This window comes from Aotus nancymaae, unplaced genomic scaffold (genome assembly GCF_030222135.1).
Source record: "Aotus nancymaae isolate 86718 unplaced genomic scaffold, 86718_ANA_hifiasm-v0.15.2.pri h1tg000015l_0, whole genome shotgun sequence".
Classification (NCBI taxonomy): domain Eukaryota; kingdom Metazoa; phylum Chordata; class Mammalia; order Primates; family Aotidae; genus Aotus; species Aotus nancymaae.
Genome location: NW_026988426.1, coordinates 7004555 through 7022872, shown reverse-complemented (window position 1 = coordinate 7022872; position 18318 = coordinate 7004555). Strand labels below are relative to the sequence as shown.

The following is an 18318-nucleotide window of genomic DNA, read 5'->3' as shown; positions in this document are numbered from 1 at the left end:
AGTTTTGGAAAAGGAGATTATATATTAGTATACGCAATATCCAAAGAAACAATACAAGAACAGTTCAAGCTGCTAACACTGGTTCTTTGTCATGGGTTCCACCGTGGCAGAAATTCACAAAGTTATATATTCTTAGGATATTTGAAGTTTTTACAGTGAGCGTGAAGCGGGAGGAAAAGCAGAGAAATGAAAATAATGTTTGAATACAGTCAGAAGTTTTAAAAACATCACAGTGTCAACTTAGATGATTGTGGGAGAAGAATAAGGGGTATACATCAAATGCTGGGTGTGCCGGGATGCACACCCTTGTAACCACATAACCCCATTAGCAGTAAGCAGCAGCTAGAGAGCACCTGCCACCTGCTCATCTGTATCCAGGGAGGTTCAAGTTCATGACAGTCTCTCTCACGTTCTTCTAGAGGGCTAGCCATTTTCTTCATAGATTCCAATAAAGTAATTGTGTGCTTTTATGTGGGTATATTTATCTTATAAGTGAATTGATAACTCAGGAATAATGTCCAAGCCTTATTCTTACTAGATCAAGATAACATGACCCTAGCATGATGAAACATGTGTGTTTAGATTTTCTTACAAAAGGTTATTTCCCAAGCATAAGGTAGACTCTCAAGGTATCCTACATATTGTTCCTCTCAGTGTCTCTGAGCTATGGATGCTCCTCCAAAGCCCTTCCTCCCAGAATAAGAAATCTGAAATGTTTAATGAGTTGGCAAGAACAGATATTTTGGGTCTTCTTTTTAAGCACTGAAGAACGAGTAGCCAAAATATGTAAGTGGATAACAACTTTATTGCATTTCAGGAAATAATCCCTTGCATAGATGTGATATTCAATTCATATTTGTTAATCCGTTGAAGGAACAGCAAATAAAACCAAGTATGCAGCATAAAGTGACGATTGTGAACCCTAAGACTAAACTCTTAATGGAAATGATTTGGAATAAGATTTCCAGAAAAATTGGCAGGGTGGCAAAAATCTCTTGGCAATGAAAATGTAGGTTAAAACTAGTCTGCCCGAAGGGTTTAGCTGGCAGGTAAAGAGCTTCTACAAATTAAGTAAAATACTAATAACCTCATAGAAAAATGAACAAAAGGAACATAAATATTGAAGCTTATGGAAAGATGCTCAATGTCACTATAATAACAGAAATGCAAATAAATTATACTTAGGTACTATTTTTTTAAACCCCTGTCAGATTAGCAAAGATCAAAACATAAGATAATGGTGTTGGTGAGGTTTTGAGAAAACAGGCTTCTCACATGTGGCCCTGGGGAATGTTCACTGGTACAACTTCTGTGGAGAGTAATTTGTTCATAGTCAACAAAATAACAGATGCAAATATCCTTTGACTCAGCAATTCCACTTCTAGAAATGTTTTCTACAGACTGGAGCTTCTCAACCTCAGCACTATTGACATTTTGGGCTGAAAATTCTTTGTTGTGAGTCTGTTCTGTGAATTGTAGGATATTTGGCAGCATCCTCAGCTTCTACCCACTACATGTTGGTTGCACCCTCCTCCCCACTTGAACAACCAAAAATTTCCCCAGACTTTGTCAAATGTGCCCTGGTGGGCAAAATCACCTTTGGTTGAGAACCACTGTTATAAACATATTCATGGAAAATAACACATCTACAAGACTATTCATTTCTCATTGTTCATAATAACAAAAAACTGGAAACAGACCATCCATTATTAAAAGAAAGTTTTCATGCATGCAATGAAATATTATGCCACCATAAACAGAATAGAGAATATCTTTGTGTATCAATGTGGATCAATCTCCAGGATATGTTGTTAGCCAACTAAAAGAAAGGTTAAGAAGTGTGTGTAGAGTATGTTACTACTGTTTAAAAAGGAAGGAAAGAAGAATGTTTATTTGTATGATAAGTACGTGTATAAAGTATTATTGGAATAATTTATGAGAAATTAACTAGCATGGTTGCTTTGATGTAGGGCAGCAATGTGACATGGGACAAGGATGAGAGATTTGTTACAGCAGAACATTTTGCAACTGTTTTTCAAAATTATCAAAATGTGCCACATGGCAAAACCCTGTATCTAAAAAAATAAAAATAAAAATAAAATTATGTGAATGTATTATCTCTTTAAGAATTAAAAATTAGTCTGCATTTTGCAGAAGCTCTCCAAACAAAAGTGACTATTAATACACAGATGTGAAGTCCAGCAGGCACAGAGGCAAGGGGGCTAGGATTCATTCCAACGGCAGTTAATTATGCTTTAGGAAACAGTTTTATCAATCTGAAACATAGTTGGAAAGCAATGTAAACAATACTAACTTCATGTTACTGAGATTTATAACGAGCTGGTTTGGAATTAGAGCAGCCTTTTCATGGATTCATAGAAATTTGGGTTCAGTTTGTGACAGCAGGTTCATTTGCTTGCTTTGCTCTGGCAGAACGTGGGGGCCCGAGATCTCTTTTGACCATCTTCCCTGCTCCTCTGTGCTTGTGACTATTAGTAGCAAAAACCACAATTACTTTTGCACCAACCCAATATCTTCAAGTGCTTTGGACTCTGTGGATCACCTCTGCATCTCCAAATGTCCAGTGGAGGTTATTACATTTCACTCTTGGAGCTACTTAAAAGCAAATTATAATAAGTGATGATTCACGTTGTTATTTCCATGGATTCAGTGCTCTCAGGCTTCAGGTTGCAGCCCAGGCTTGCAGTTTTTACCATACCCTATTTCCCTCAAATAGTATTGTCTGCTTAACAGTATTCTTTCAATTGACTTATTTTTTCCACTTAAATTTATTCTAGGAAGAAACTTTAAGTCACCACCGTAAATTTAAAAACACTTATTTCTAATATAAATTGTAGTAGACACATGACTATTAAAGACATGTTGAAACCAGATCTGTCCGTGTGCTATCTTGTGTGCTCCTGGTAGCGCCCCACTTTGGGAAACACCAAATTGGATCCGTCACAGAACTGGCCTCAGCGTGGACTGTGGAAAAGGGTGAGGTTTGGTGTTAGCACCCTCAAGCTCCCTTTCTGGGTCACTTTGCTGGGCTAATATTTTCCTCCTGGTACTCCTTGTATTATCACTTTGGATACAGCCTTCCCAGAATGTTAATTTCAGAAGAGGCTCAATAAGTGGTCAACACTGTTATTAGTTGTTAATCTGGAAAACTAAATAGCGCTGAGGTGGATACAGCATCTTTCCTTGTTAGAGGCCACCCCAGAAACAGATCCTCAGGTTTACAAGCCCAGGAACTCATGTTTACCAGCCCATAGAGTCCAGGTGAATGAAAACACACTCTGCAAAGTCACCAAAGACTGGCGAATTCACGAACTCACGGCGAGAAATTGGCTGAGATGCTTGCAGTTGTGAAGGTAAGTAGAATTACCTTCTCACAAAAGGTAATTCAACTTGTGTAACCACAGAGATAGCAGGAAAGGTCACACTAATGTGTGCAGGAACAAAGTATAGGGAATCCTTATGTCCTAAGGCATGGTGTCACCTTTATACTTTTTGTGTCCTTTGGCAAATTACTTACTGTCCTCTTATCTTCATTGCTTCCTCACTAAAACAAAATTTTACTTTTATCATGTTCAAAGAATTGTAAGGAGGAAATGAGAAAATACTTAACAAAGTGTTCAGTCCTCTTCTTGTAGTGATGCTATTGTGGTTTTAAAAAAAAAAAAAAAAATGGTTGCTGTTGATGATGTTTGTGCTGTCTTTTTTTTTTTTTTTTTTTTTTGAGACAGATTTTCAGTCTGTCACCAGGTGCCAGGCTGGAGTGCAGTGGTGCGACCTCGGCTCACTGCAACCTCTGTCTCCCAGGTTCAAGCAATTCTCTTGCCTCAGCCTCCCGAGTAGCTGGGATTACAGGCACGTGCCACCACGCCCAGCTAATTTTTTTGTATTTTTAGTAGAGACGGGGTTTCACCACGTTGGCCAGGATGGTCTCGATCTCTTGACCTCGTGATCTGCCCGCCTCAGCCTCCTAAAGTGCTGGGATTACAGGCGTGAGCCACTGCGCCTGGCCTGTTTGTGCTGTCTTTTGGGTAAGTCTGCTGGGCAGCCTGGATCGAGCCTGCTGGTCCCCACGCAACACCTCTATCGGAGTGTGTTAGAAACTCACCAACAAATTCTTGCCCCAACTCTGCCTTATCAGCTTCCATTGTAAGACATATCAGAACCAAACAAGCTTAATCTGAAAATGTCCATTGAAGAACATTTAATCCAACTTTTAATGTTTGTCCTATATGTGTAACCTAGATAAAGATACTTAGCTTCTTTAAACCTCGGCCTTCTCATAAATTACATGGGGATGACAATAGGATAACATAATGATTGTGATTATTGAGAATATTTATAAGACACATAAAGCACTTAACCTTGATCCTTTGAAATACAGCAAGATCTCATCAAATATTGGCTGTTATTAGTTCAGATTTTATGCTGGTTACACACTAAACATCTGACTTCATTTTTAGGGTGTGTTCTTGGGGTCTTGTTTGTATTTCGACAACATGCTTTCTCATGAGCCACACAGTTATTTATCATCGTAAAGGCATTACTTCCTAGAAAGGCTTCCATGTTTGGTTAATCTCCAACACTTTTTGTGAATTCCTGATATCATTGACAGAGATACACAATCACAGTTTCCACTTTAAAAAAATAGAGATAGGGTCTCACTCTGTAGCCCAGGCTGGAGTGCAGTGGTGCCTTGAACTGTGGCCTTGAATTCCTGGGCTAAAGCAATTCTCTTGCCTCAGCTTCCCAAATTGTGGAACTACAGGTGCGTACCACCATGCCCAGTTAATTTGTGTGTGTGTGTGTGTGTGTGTGTGTGTGTGTGTAGACACAGTCTCACTATGTTACCCAGGCTGGTCTCAAATTCCTGCCCTCAAGCAATCCTCTCACTTTGGCCTCCCAAAGTGTATTACAAATTGAACCAAGTTTCTACTTTCTTGAACTGGATAAGTCTTTAGAAATCATTCAGTCTAACTTTATAATGTCAGAGACGAGGATAATAAGGTTTCAAGGTGACTTTCTACTGGTTCTTGTTTTATCATTTCTACTATTCAATTTACACCCTGAGGAGATGGGTCACAGAGTTGGAAGATACCTTGTTGATCCTTGAAAGTCAGGAGCAGGCCAAGGGGTGTAGGGTTCTAAGCAGTTTCCCTGCCCTCCTTCAAGCAGAGAACGTCCACTTTTCTCTGTTTTATATGTGGGGATGGTGATGGCATGTATAATTTTGTATTAAAATGTTGTTTAAAGTTTGGAAAAACACTGATCTAGCCAAATCCTTTGATTATGGACAAGAAAGCTAAATCCCAGAGAGGGTAAAGAATTAGCCAGGTGAGCCGGGGCCAAATCTCTTTTCTGTTAGGCTGCCCTGTTGTTCCTTCCTCACCTCATTCCACTTCTCTGGAATTACAGCCTGAGAATTTCAGCATCTTAGGCCCTGTCTAAAATTAAAACTGGCTTCTATGGAGCAGTCAAAAGTGGCTCCTGTGACACCTTCTTATATTTCATTTGCTCCTTGATAAGGTGTTTGATGACCTAACCCAAAGATCTCATTCATGGGAACCTTTCAGACCATGCCCCCTGCTCTGTGACAGTCAGTTAGGGGATTCAGGTTTTGCAGAGTAGGAGACCTTTTGGCACACCTGAAATCCAACTATGTAGTTGATGGGCTCATTTACATACATGTGACACTGACATTAAATCAAATCATCTCTCCCAAATCACAGCTTGTTTTAAAAAAAAGTAGAGAAAAAAATCAAATCATCTCACCTATGTATAAAAGATTACATATATTCCTCTCTCTCTCACTGCAGCAGTCAAAATGATGTGCTTGAAAAATCACAATGGGATTCTTTTGTAGAAACATAATCTTCTCTAATGGTTTTGGTAACAAATATGGTGCCACTTTTGGTGATCCATGCACTGCGATCTCTTTGGAAGATGACGTAGCAACAAATGATCAAAACCAGAAAGTGTTCTTATCCTGTGACACAATTATTGTATTTGGGGCACTCTATCCTAAGAAGCTGATTTTAAAAATGAGACAGTCCTATATTGTGTATACTATTTTTTTTTGGTGTTTTCATTATACATGGAAACAACCTGCATGTTGAACCATAACTAATGGATAAGTTCATCTATTCCCCCAGGTGCATAAGATAGATAAACATGTTCTTGCAATGAACTGACTCAACCATTAAAAAATCATATAAATGAAAAATTATTACTTTGGAGGCAATGTAGATATATGGAAATACATTTATATAAAAGAATAAATGGAAAAGTAGAATTCAAAATTGTCATGCATTATGATTATAACTATGCAAAAGTTATATCTGCATGAGAGAAAAGACCAGTGCTCACAGAGACAGTAAATCAATGTCTTCAGACCAGAGTTATAGAAAACATTCTGAGTGTACTTGGCTCATTAATTATTTTTCACAGTGTGGAGATCAGAAGGTTCCTTGCTCTGTCTTGAGATTAATCAAGGCTGATTTAACCCAATTCTAAGTGGGTTTCAGTCTTTGCTGCTACAGTCTACCTGAGCTTAGTGTTGATCCTGACCCAGGTTATACACTAGGCACTTTCCCATCAAAACATGGAGTAAGATGATTCTGGACAAAGCACCCCCAGGAAGAAGGATGCCACAAGAAAGTTAACACATAAGACAAATAGGCCAGGCACGGTGGCTCATGCCTGTAATCCCAGCACTTTGGGAGGCTGAGGCAGGTGGATCACAAGATTAGGAGATCAAGACCATCCTGACCAACATGATGAAACCCTGCTTCTACTGAAAATACAAAAATTAGCCAGGCATGGTGGTGTGTGCCTGTAATTCCAGCTACTTGGGAGACTGAGGCAAGAGAATCACTTGAACCCAGGAGGCGGAGGTTGCAGTGAGCTGAGATCACGCCACTGCATTCCAGCCTGGGTGACAGAGCAAGACTCTGCCTTAAAAAAAAAAAAAAGACAACTGAAGAACAGCTCATAGGATGGGACACTACACAGTGGCCTAGGGGACCACCACAGTAGACTCCACCCAACTTCCTGGCTTCTATTCTTGGCCATTGTATAATCTGCTGACCCCACAACTGTCAGCTCACTTCTAGATGTATGGAATCACACCCACTGGTTTAACCTTGGAAACTTTTCATTGAGGTTGGAATCAAATCCAAGCTCCTTGCCATGATCCACAAGGGCCTGCAGATTTTGGCTTCTGTGTATCGTCTTGTGCCCTTCTCTCGAACTCTACATGTTCAAATCTCTATTCCCCACACAAGCCAAGCCTTTTCCTACCTTAGGGTCTTTGCACTTACAGTTCCTTCTGCCCAGAATGCTCTTCTCCATTTCTTCACTTAACCAGCTCTTTCCTCAAACTTTAGTTCAGCTATAAATTCCTTCTCTGACCACCCTTCCTCCCAATTCAGCCCCAGTGGACATGTGGTCTCGCCATAGAACCTACCACATTCTTTATCTGCCCTACGCAGTTATACACTTGCTTGCTGTCTGTCCCATCCCCTAGAATGTAAGCTATTAGGCTGGTGCACAATTAATTGACCTTAATTAAAAACCTCAATTACTTGTGCACCAACCTAAGACACCTACCTCCACTATTTACCACTGCATTTCTCACATCTAGCACAGTGCCTGGCACAGAGCAGTTGTTTGCAGAATATTTGCTGAACAAATGAATATATCTAAATGTACCAAAACAGAAATGTTTCCTTGATACAGAGTCAACTAAACACACACACACACACACACACACACACACATGGCCAGGCATGGTGACTCATGGCTGTAATCCCAGCATTTTGGGAGGAGGCAGAGACGGGCGGATTATGAGGTCAGCAGATTGAGACCATCCTGGCCAACATGGTGAAACCTCATCTCTACCAAAAAGACAAAATTCCGCTGGGCGCGGTGACATGCGCCTGTAGTCCCAGTCACAGTTACTCATAAGGCTGAGGAAAGAGAATCACTTGAACCCAGGAGGCGCGGAGGTTGCAGTGAGCTCAGATGGCACTGCTGCACTCCAGCCTGGGGAGAGAGCAAGACTCTGTCTTAAAAAAAAAAAAAAAAAAAACCAATAATAATAAAGATTTGGCACAATATATGAAGTTTGGGAGAAAAAATTCTATAGTTGAATTTTTATAACAAGCAGGTAAAATTTCTGTGACTTTTTAAATATCAAAAAAGGAAAAATATGGTGAGAAGCCTGCTTATAAATAACTTTAGGTTAATAGGAATTATACAGCAACATAAGACATAAGAACCTGTCTCGAGTTCTTATTCTATTAAAATACAGAAAACTTTTACGGAATTTCAAGGAGCTGAGCAGGCCGTTGATCCAAAAGGGGACTTTCAGATGACTGGGAAAGCGTTACGGAGTTGTTTCTCCTCAGGATCACTTTTAGTTAGGCCTCTGAGTGTCACGAAGCCAAATCCAAACTGACCTCTGGATGAAAATTACATCCTAGAAGGTGTCCTTTTTCCAGTTGGCCTCATAACTCATTGATGAATGGAGGTATGTATTATTAGTTGGTTAAGAAAATAAGGGTGGAATGAGAATTTACTATATGGTCCATCAACATTTGCAAAGAGCTTTACAATAGTTTTTTGTAGATACGATTTCTGAGTTTGATATTTAAATGTCTTGTTTTACATGGAGCTCATAGTTCAAGAAACTGAGCTTTTTTTTTTTTTTTTTTTTTTTTTTGGCAGAGTCTTGCTCTGTCACCCAGGCTGGAGTGCAGTGATGCAATCTCGACTCACTGCAACCTCCGCCTCCAGGATTCAAGTGATTCTCCTGCCTCAGCCTTCCAAGTAGCTGAGATTACAGGTATGTGCCACCATGCTTGGCTAATTTTTGTATTTTTAGTAGAGACAGCATTTTGCCATGCTGCCTAGGCTGGTTTCAAACTCCTAAGCTCAGATAATCTGCCTGCCTCAGCCTCCCAAAGTGCTAGGATTACAGGTGTAAGCCACTGTGCGTGGCCTGAAATTGAGCTCTTCTGCTTTCTTTCAGACTGAGTCAAAAACTAAACTCTCGTGTTCGTAGTATCTCCCTGTGGCCCGTTTTTACTGCAGAAACTGATGAATGGGTGCACCCGCCCCTGAATAGTAGGAGTCAAATCTAATTTTAATGTGAGAATATTTGCCTCCTAAAAAGAAAATTTCAATGCAATAGTTATCTCCATGAAACGTTAACCTCACATAACACAGGCAAAGATCAATTCATGATGAAACTCCATTAAAACAGGTGGAAACCATGCACGCCTCAAGTATCAAGTACTTTGCTTGGGCCCTTAGTTTCTTTGCGTGGCTAGACAAGACCCACATTTTTAGCTTCCAGATGCTTTTCTGAATGCAATGTGAGTTATGTGACCTTCGTTCATTCCCCAGGTATTTACTGACTACTACTAAACAGTGTCCAGAACTGTTTTAGATGATGGTGATACCATAATGAACAAGACAGGCAAGATCTCTGCTCTCATGGACCTGCCCTTCTAGTAGATGGACAGACAGATACTAAACAGAGAAACACATCCATAAACCTAACAAATAAGTGCAGATACTAAAGTATCTATGTGCTTTGGAAGAGGTGGGAAATAAATCAACAAACAAACAGAATTAGCCAGGCATGGTGATGCACTCCTGTAGTCCCAGCTAGTCGGGAGGATCAGTTGAGTCTGAAAGGCAGAGGTTGCAATGACCCAAGATCCTGCCACCGCACTCCAGCTTGAGTGAGAGAGTAAGACCATGTTTCAAAGAAACAAGCAAACAAACAAGCAAACAAACAAACACTCTTTCAAAAATCTGGGGTGTTTGAGGCAGTGGAAACAGCTAATGCTAAGATCCTGCATCCTGAGAATGAGTGTCATTTTACGTGTGTGTCTCACTTGTCTCACCCTAGTCCTGGCCCTGTACAAAGGCCCTGCAGGGACTTTGAGCTTGGAGTGCTTCAGGAAGAAGGCAGATGTGATGGAAGCACATGAAGGGAGTGTGGTGTAAAATGAAATAAAGAAGGCAGGCTGGGACCACAGGATGAGGGGTCTTGTAAGCCATAGTTGAGAATTTATTTAAATACTCTAAATAGCCGTGAAGGGTTTTAAGGTAGAAAGTAGTATTTGATTTATGATCTTAAGGTTCATCCTAGGTGCCATGTGGATAACAGACTGTAAAGAGCTTCAAGTGTCAGCAGGAGCCCAGCTGGAAGACAACTGAATGACATGGGAATGTAGAGAAGAGAGCCCATGACTGCTGAACGTCTCAAGCAAAAATGCTCGGGAAGTTTTAAGAATATTATCTACATGGCCAGGCACGATGGCTCATACCTGTAATCCCAGCATTTTGGGAGCCCAAGGCAGGAGGATTGCTTGAGCCCAGGAGTTAAGAGGCCAGCCTAGGCAATATAGTGAGACCCTGTCTCCACAAAAATTTAAAAAAAAAAAAAAAGCCAAGTACCCCACGCAGTGGCTCACGCCTGTAATCCCAGCACTTTGGGAGGTTGAAGCAGATGGATCGCCTGAGGTCAGGAGTTCAAGATCAGCTTGGCCAACATGGTGAAACCTCATCTTTACTAAAAATACAAAAATTGGCCAGGCATGGTGGCTAACACCTGTGATCCCAGCATTTTGGGAGGCCAAGGTGGGTTGATCATAAGGTCAAGAGATCGAGACCATCCTGGCCAACATGGTGAAACCCTGTCTCTACTAAAAACACAAAAATTAGCTGGGCATGGTGGTGTGTGCCTGTAGTCCCAGCTACTCAGGAGGCCGAGGCAGGAGAATTGCTTGAATCTGGGAGGTGGAGTTTGCAGTGAGCCGAGATCGTGCCAGTGCACTCCAGCCTGGTGACAGAGCCAGACTCCATCTCAAAAATAAAGTAAAATAAAATAAATTTAAAAATTACAAAAATTAGTGGGGCGTGGTGGCAGGCACCTGTAAGCCAAGCTACTCGGGAGACTGAGGCGGGAGAATCGCTTGAACCCGGGAGGCGGAGGTTGCAGTGAGCCAAGATCGTGCCAATGAACTCCAGCCTAGGGGACAAGAGCAAGACTTTGTTTCAAAAAGAAAAAAAAAAAATAGCCAGGTTTGGTGGTGCATGCCTGTAGTCCCAGCTATTCGGTAGGTTGAGGCAGAAGGATCACTTGAGCCTGGAAATTGAGGCTACAGTGAGCTGTGATCAAGCCACTGCGCTCCAGCCTGGGCAACAGACCCTCCCCCCGCAAAAGAAAGAATATTATCTACAGAGGGTTTAGCTGTAAAGGCAAGGAGAAGGGTAAGACTGGGCAGAGGAAAAGAGAGAAAAGAGTTGCTTAAACTCCTAAAAAGCTTTGAGGACTGGGACCTGGACCTCCTGCTGGTTCCTACACGTGCCTCTGTGATCCAGCTCTTAAAATTCCAACCACGTGAATCTTCCTCTTCCTTGTTCAAGGACAGGCCATACACTACTGCCTCCAGGGAGTCTTTGTTATTTGTTCCTACACTCAGTAATCTCCCTTTTAAAGCCCTACATCACTTGCCTTGGTCTCTATTATTTGGTCATTGAACCTTTTCTATTTGAGATTCGTTTATGTCACTAACCTCTCCAGCTTTCTTTCTTTCTTCCTTCCACAAATGATGCATGAGTGAATAGTGTGTGCCAGACACTCTTGTAGACACTGGCGAAGCCATCTTTATCAACTTGGATGCTTGCTCTCATATAGCTGATAGTCCAGTGGAGGGCAAGGCGGGGAAATGACATTAATACATCATCACATTAACTAATGGGTAGTTACAACTTCGACCTGTGCTCTGAAGAAAGGGCACTGGTGCTACGGTAGAAAGGACAGGAGGACATGACTTCGTCTAGGGAAGTCAACGAAGGCTTTCCCAATAAATGACACTTAAAATGGAGGCTTTAACACCGAAGAAAATGTGGTGTGGTTGGAACCCCGAGATGGGATAAAGTGAGACATGAGCTGAGACAGAAGAGACCATGGGGTAGATTCTGGTGGTGTCCATCCTTAGGGAATGGGGAGAGCCGCTGCAGGGACACATTGATGTCTGATGAAGGTCATCAGGACTTGACTATGGTCACATGTCAAAAGCTGGTGCTGGCTGCCATGTGGAGATTCTAGAGGAACTTCAGGCGGCAAGGCTTGCCAAGGCACGCTCTCCCTCTCTCTCTCCCTCTCTCTTTCTCTCTCTCTTTCTCTTTGTCTCAGACACATAGCAGGGGTTCTTGAAGTGAATGGAGACAGAGATTTGTCCTGAAGCATATGTGAAAAATGTAGAAGTCATAAAATTCTTCATTGCAGAAGACCCATGTGGCACAGGGTACCAATTTTCAGGACCGTCCTTTACATTGGGGACTTCAGAACAAGAATGCATTGCACACTTTGTAAAAACCCAATGGAATACCTGATTACCTGTGAGTGCCAACTGCTAATGGTCATAAGTACTATTTATCAGGGACCAATGTAGACTCTAGAGACATGGGACCTCAGGCAAGTTATTTAAACTCTCTTTGTGTCAATTTCTTGACCTACAAATTGGGGTAATATTAGTTCCTAACTTACAAGGTGTTGGTAATGATTAGGTGAAATAATTCACATTTTGCACAGTGTTGGACATGTAGTAAGTGCTCGGTAAATGTTAGTTACTATCTTATTCGAATGAAGGTGACCTCCATCTTATTAAAAGGAAATAAGATTAATAAGATCAAGAAGGAATGTTCAATTATTTTATCTTATTTTTGAGACAAGATCTCAGTCTGTTGCCCAGGCTGGATTACAGTGCCTTGATCACAGCTCACTGCAGCCTCAACCTCCTGCGTTCAAGGGATCCTCCCACCTCACCCTCCTGAGTAGCTGGGACTATGGCATGCACCACCACACCTGGCTAATTTTTTTTTTTTTTTTTAAATATGGAGTCTTACCATGTTGCCCAAGGCAGGTCTCAAACTCTAGGGTTTAAGTGATCCGCCCACCTCGGCCTCCCCAAATGCTGAGATTACAGGTGTAAGCCACTGCGTCTGGCCTTAATTATTTTAAAAACATAAATAGTTTCTTAGAGGATTGCACAGCATTATACAATGTAGACAAAAATCACACAGATCAAATGTGAGCTGTGACACAGATCTGGTGTCAGATCTGTCTGACACCAGAAGCAGTGTTTCTGCTATGCAGTAATGCTTTCAAAAGCAAGGAAAGGGGATCATCTTTCCCACCTGCCATCTTTAATTTAGAAAGGATGCTTGCTGCAAGTAGGAGTGAAGAAGGAAATTAAATAATAGCAATAATAGTAAAACAAAACCTTATAATTTGTAGTTGCTATGTAACAAAGGAAATTTTGCTGTGTTGTGTGTTGTTTAATATAACACCTCCCAGCTCTGTTTAAGGCAGAATAACTGCCTTTCTGCAAAGCACTGAACCTTATCTATCCTTCCCACATTCTTAACAAAGTTCCCAGGCATCTAAAAATTCCTGTTTTTCTTGTTGATCAGCTGCAAGTCACAAAGCAGATAAACTCAAAACTGCAAAATGTGTTTCTCAAGATGTTACTTTTGAAATGTAAAGTACATCACAAGATACGTCACAAGTTAGTTAACTGCTCTTTGTTCTGGCTTCTGTAAACTTGCTTCCTACTTTGTCACCCTGTACCACCCAGGTGCATAAAAGGTAGGCCATTTTCTTTGTCCTTTGCTCAGAATTAAGAAGCGATTCCGCTGAGCCTGTGAACATGTTAAATAGAATCCTCCTGCAACCCCATCGGTCTCTCCAGATCTCTGATTTCCTGCTACAGGAGATGATTCTGTTGCTAGATCAGACTGCAGGCTAAAGGGAAGAGGCTGTGAGGAGTGGAGACCCTTACCCAGATGCTGACCGGAATGGTGATTTTGACTGTTTCTCTTATTCCATGTAAATGATAATGCCTTCCATACCATAAGGAGCACAGCACACTTGATCCCTAAGGTGCAAAGAGTCATCAAAATGGAAGAAACTTTCCAGTTCTCCAGAGGGGATTTCAGAAGATCAAGGTGGTGCTTGGGCAAAATTGTGAGTAATAATCACCTTACCATGTAGCAATTGGTAAGAAGCTTATAACATATTTTCTCATGAAATACTCAACATCACTTGAAGTAGGTAGTGTTGGGGTCTACAGGACACAAGCATAAAGAGGTCAAATATCTTGTCTGAAATCCCATATTTAGAAAGTGACAGAGGCAGGATTTGAATCCAGCTCTAATTGGCCACACAAGCAACACCAATCTATGATGCTTATTTCCATCTAGGCTGCTTCTTCCATCCTATGCTTACTCAAAGAGCCTGAGGTGCTCCATTTTCCTTTTACCATTAAAAAGGATCTGATATCAGTCATGTGCAACTAAGTATGCTGATTAGTTGGTGGCTACCTCTCCAAGGATTATTTGTACTTAGGCTTGCTGATGGTGTGCTGGACTTGGCTTGCACTGGCCTGCGGGAGCTAATTGTTAAATTTTCAGGAATTTGTGAACCATTAGACATCAGGTTGGTAGTTTAAAATGGGCCATGATGGAAGTATTCACACCAAAGGAATTGGCAATACACTATGAATCAGGGCTTCCCAACAAGCCCCATCCTCGGATTCCTAAACATTTACCAGAACACCCACGGGCTTTTATCTCTCATTGTCCTCTGTCATAGAATTTTAGGCATCAGGGACCACTTGGGAAAAAATTGGCAGGCACAGGAGAGCATCTGAAATCATGCCTGTCCGCAGGCCACCACCTGCCAAATCTATGCTTCTTTTTGGCCCACTGCTCCAGCGAGATGAAGGTGCTTCTTGGCCCCTTTGAACACACTTGCACATCCCAATAGGGAAAACAGGCATCTAACACCAGAATTAAATCCATGTTCAAGTAAAAGCCTCAATCAATTAGTATTATAATGACAATAGGCATGATTTTTAAGGTTACTTGATTTCCAGAATTACCAAATTTGTTCTTGAGTATGTAGAAGGGTTATTTTTCATATGGTGAGAACTGCAAGGATCACAATTTTACAAATCAGAGAAGAGAAGAAGAAGCTCGAGATCCTAAGAGGGGCAATAACTGACCCAAGAGCTCATGATGTGTGTATATCTCCCCACAGGCTTGTATTTAGCTACAGAACAGAAGGAATCCAGGACCCTGATCTTAGCTTGACTTCAAAGAATCCTTTAAAATCTCCCATCATTTGAAAATAATGCCATCACCCTGCTGGCTTTTTTAGAGATACGAAAGGGATACAAATAATGGTTAATTTTTACTAGACGCTTACCAGCTGACAAGGCTGTGCTAAGTACCTAATATATTAAGTTGAACTGTATGAAACTGCTAATATCTGATATTTGATCCACCAAATAATTTCAAAAAGTTCAGCCTAAAGACATTGTACCTCGAGTCTTTGCCATCTTCCTATGAAATGGGTGCTGTGATCACACCCATTTTACAGATTGAAAATGGAGGTTTTAATTTGAAGAGGAAAATGTTCTTTCCACAAGTGTAATGTTATTTACTTCTAAGTAATATTAATGCACTCTTGTGTGCAAACTGGTGGTCCTAAATGATATATTATACATAGGACATGAACAATAATAACTCACATATATTATTTTTTTCAGTGACCTTGGATAAATTTCTAATTAATGATTAAATAATTAATTATAAATTATAAATAAATAATTTAATAAATTATTAAAATAATTACAATAGATAAATAATTACTTTTAAAATGTTATTTATAAGTATAAAACATTGGCATTAGAAAACAAGAAATTTGGTATTTGGACATGTATACTTTATACATGTCCAATGTATAGAGTTCCATTTCACATGGAAGTATTAGAAACTATACCTAGGTCTCCCCAGAATGAAGTAATTGTCTTGGAAATTTTCATAATGCTCAGTAAAAGAAGTAGGGTGGTTTTACAACATTGTCTACATGCAACTTATGACCAATAAAACTCTGAGTTAAGGTCATCTGGTTTGTGATTATTTGCAAATAATATTGAGCTGAATTCACGAACAGTTCACAAATAGCAATTGGGCTAAGGAATTATTAGTACTAACTAAATGAGATGATACTATTTTGAGTCAGAAAAACAAACTGGTGAAAACCGTAAAACGGCCTTTGAAAAAATATTTAACGGCACATGACTGTTCTTTCAATATGAAACAAAACCTTTAAATGTTCTATTCACAAAAACGCATTGAGTAACGCCATGCGATTTATTAGCTCTACACGATAAATCCTCCAAGTTCACAACCTGGGCTCCTGGCCACCTAGCAAAGAGGCCTTGCACGTAATTCCATGTGTTTTTTGATTGATTCGTAAACTGTTATCAGTAAGAATCTGATAACAAGACAAGCAATTCTTTTCACTTCCAAAGAGGCAGCATTATTTTTCCTGCAACTTTTTTTTTTCTGTAATTCACCAAGGACATGCAACACCTGCAACTTTAAAAGGTGAGGCATCCATAGGCTCTATACCCAGCCTGACCTACTTTGGAGCTCCCCCTCATGAAATGCTTTAAAGCCTGGCACTCCAAAGGCTCCCAAACTCATGCCTCCACCTGCTAAGTCAGACTCCAACAAAGAATTGGAGCGCTTTTGTTTCTAAGTGACCATCAGGTACCTAATATTATTTTCCCTTCAGTAATATATGTGATAATTCTTGTCCTACCCCACTAAAGATGTAAAAATAATATAATCATACAGTAAGAAATCAAACATGCTTTGAAAGATTGCAGAGTAGAGCTAAACAAGAGCCACTGCATAAAACAAAGAAGTTTTGAAGAAGAAAGGGATCTTGTTTGTTGTTATTTCCAGTTTTTTCCTTTTATAAAGCAAGAACCTGAAATAGGAGGTGGACATTTGTCCAGGCCGGATCACCTACTGAGAAGTAGAATTTGGTTTCTTGACTCTTGTTTCTACCAAACTACATTATTAAGATTATTCCCGTTGCTTTTGTTATTACTGATGTTAAGAAACATGAGACTATTTTTAGATATAGAGACAGACTGACTTAGCTCAGTCTGTACTGAGCCATACTCTTCTGGGTAAGAATCGCTGGTCTGCACTGCAGAAAGTTTGTTCTTAATAACCCTGGTGTCCAAGGAAGTCTACCAAAGATGAAGAGGTTTGCCATTGTGCCTTTCAACTTTAGACAATGAAATGCCTGAAGAATCTTATTCCAAGATTGGGCAAGTGACGAGTATTGAGACAAACAGAGTTAAATTCATGAAAATGTTAACACTGAACCCAACACTTAACCATTCTAAACAACAGTTTCTTCCACTAAAAAATAAGAAAGCTGGGGTAGATCATCTCATCCAATGCTAATATTGTATTAATCTATGTTTCATTAAATTTAGTATGTGTCATAGAAAGTTCAAGTTTTATCTAATCATATTTGCTACCTAAACTGTTACTAATGATTTTAAAATTAAACATAATCTTGCAGGGGGAAAAAGCTGATAAATGTTAAATGTATAGTTTTTAGAATTGAAATAGCCTATCGCCACCATTTCACCTCGAGACTGCTTTATGTGTTCTCCTCTGATTACTTTTACTGTACTTTTTATGTTGTTATAACAAGCATGCTGGTGTTTCATGTTTTCTATTTTATGCTATGTATATATATTTGCATCAGCCCAGTCCAAACATAAAATATTATGTGAAAAAAGACAAATGAAACTGCTTACATACCCCATGACGATCCTCAAAGTATGCCAGGCTAGCTTTGGTTAACACAAAGAAGCGGACTTTAAAGTTCGAGGGAGAAGTTCTTCTCTTTTGTTGGGATTTCTTGATGAGCTGTTCTTCCAGGAGGATAAAGTTGTTCATGATCCAGTTCTTGAAAGGTGATGCACCTTGGGCATCACCTCTTAGCACAACAGAAGGAAAGAGCTTTGGGGCAAAGAATGCGATGGGGAGGCAGTTGATCTTCAGAAAGCTGCTCAAAGGCAACTTGCCTTCAACATTATCTTTCTATCAACATTTAGCCAGCATAGCAGAGCTTCTCCTCTGATGTCAAAGGCCATAACCACATCCTTTCGAAATTCACAAAACCAAGAGGCATATGTAAAAAATACATACACCCTTTGCTATATGGCTTGAAATAATATTTGAAGAATTGTAGACTCAGAATTATGGTAAGGATTACAGTTTAATCCTTATAGTTCCTGGTTTAATCCAACCAGCAGTTAAAACATGTAGCACGGGGGTAAACACCATGTGTGGTTTTGCTTACCATGATATACTCAGCAACCTTCAGACATAAGAAAAGAT

The 18318-nt window shown here is 40.2% G+C and overlaps 1 protein-coding gene across 1 annotated transcript in view; it reads right to left on the bottom strand.

Moving 5' to 3' along the window:
- ITK (IL2 inducible T cell kinase) overlaps positions 1 to 18019 on the bottom strand; it is a 72450-nt gene extending 54431 nt beyond the window's left edge. The window contains exon 1 of the mRNA XM_012455604.2: positions 17737 to 18019. Within this exon, the coding sequence (XP_012311027.2) occupies positions 17737 to 17874 (138 nt within the window). The 5' untranslated portion in view covers positions 17875 to 18019. The remainder of the gene's footprint in view (positions 1 to 17736) is intronic.
- Between the last annotated feature and the right edge of the window lie 299 nt (positions 18020 to 18318).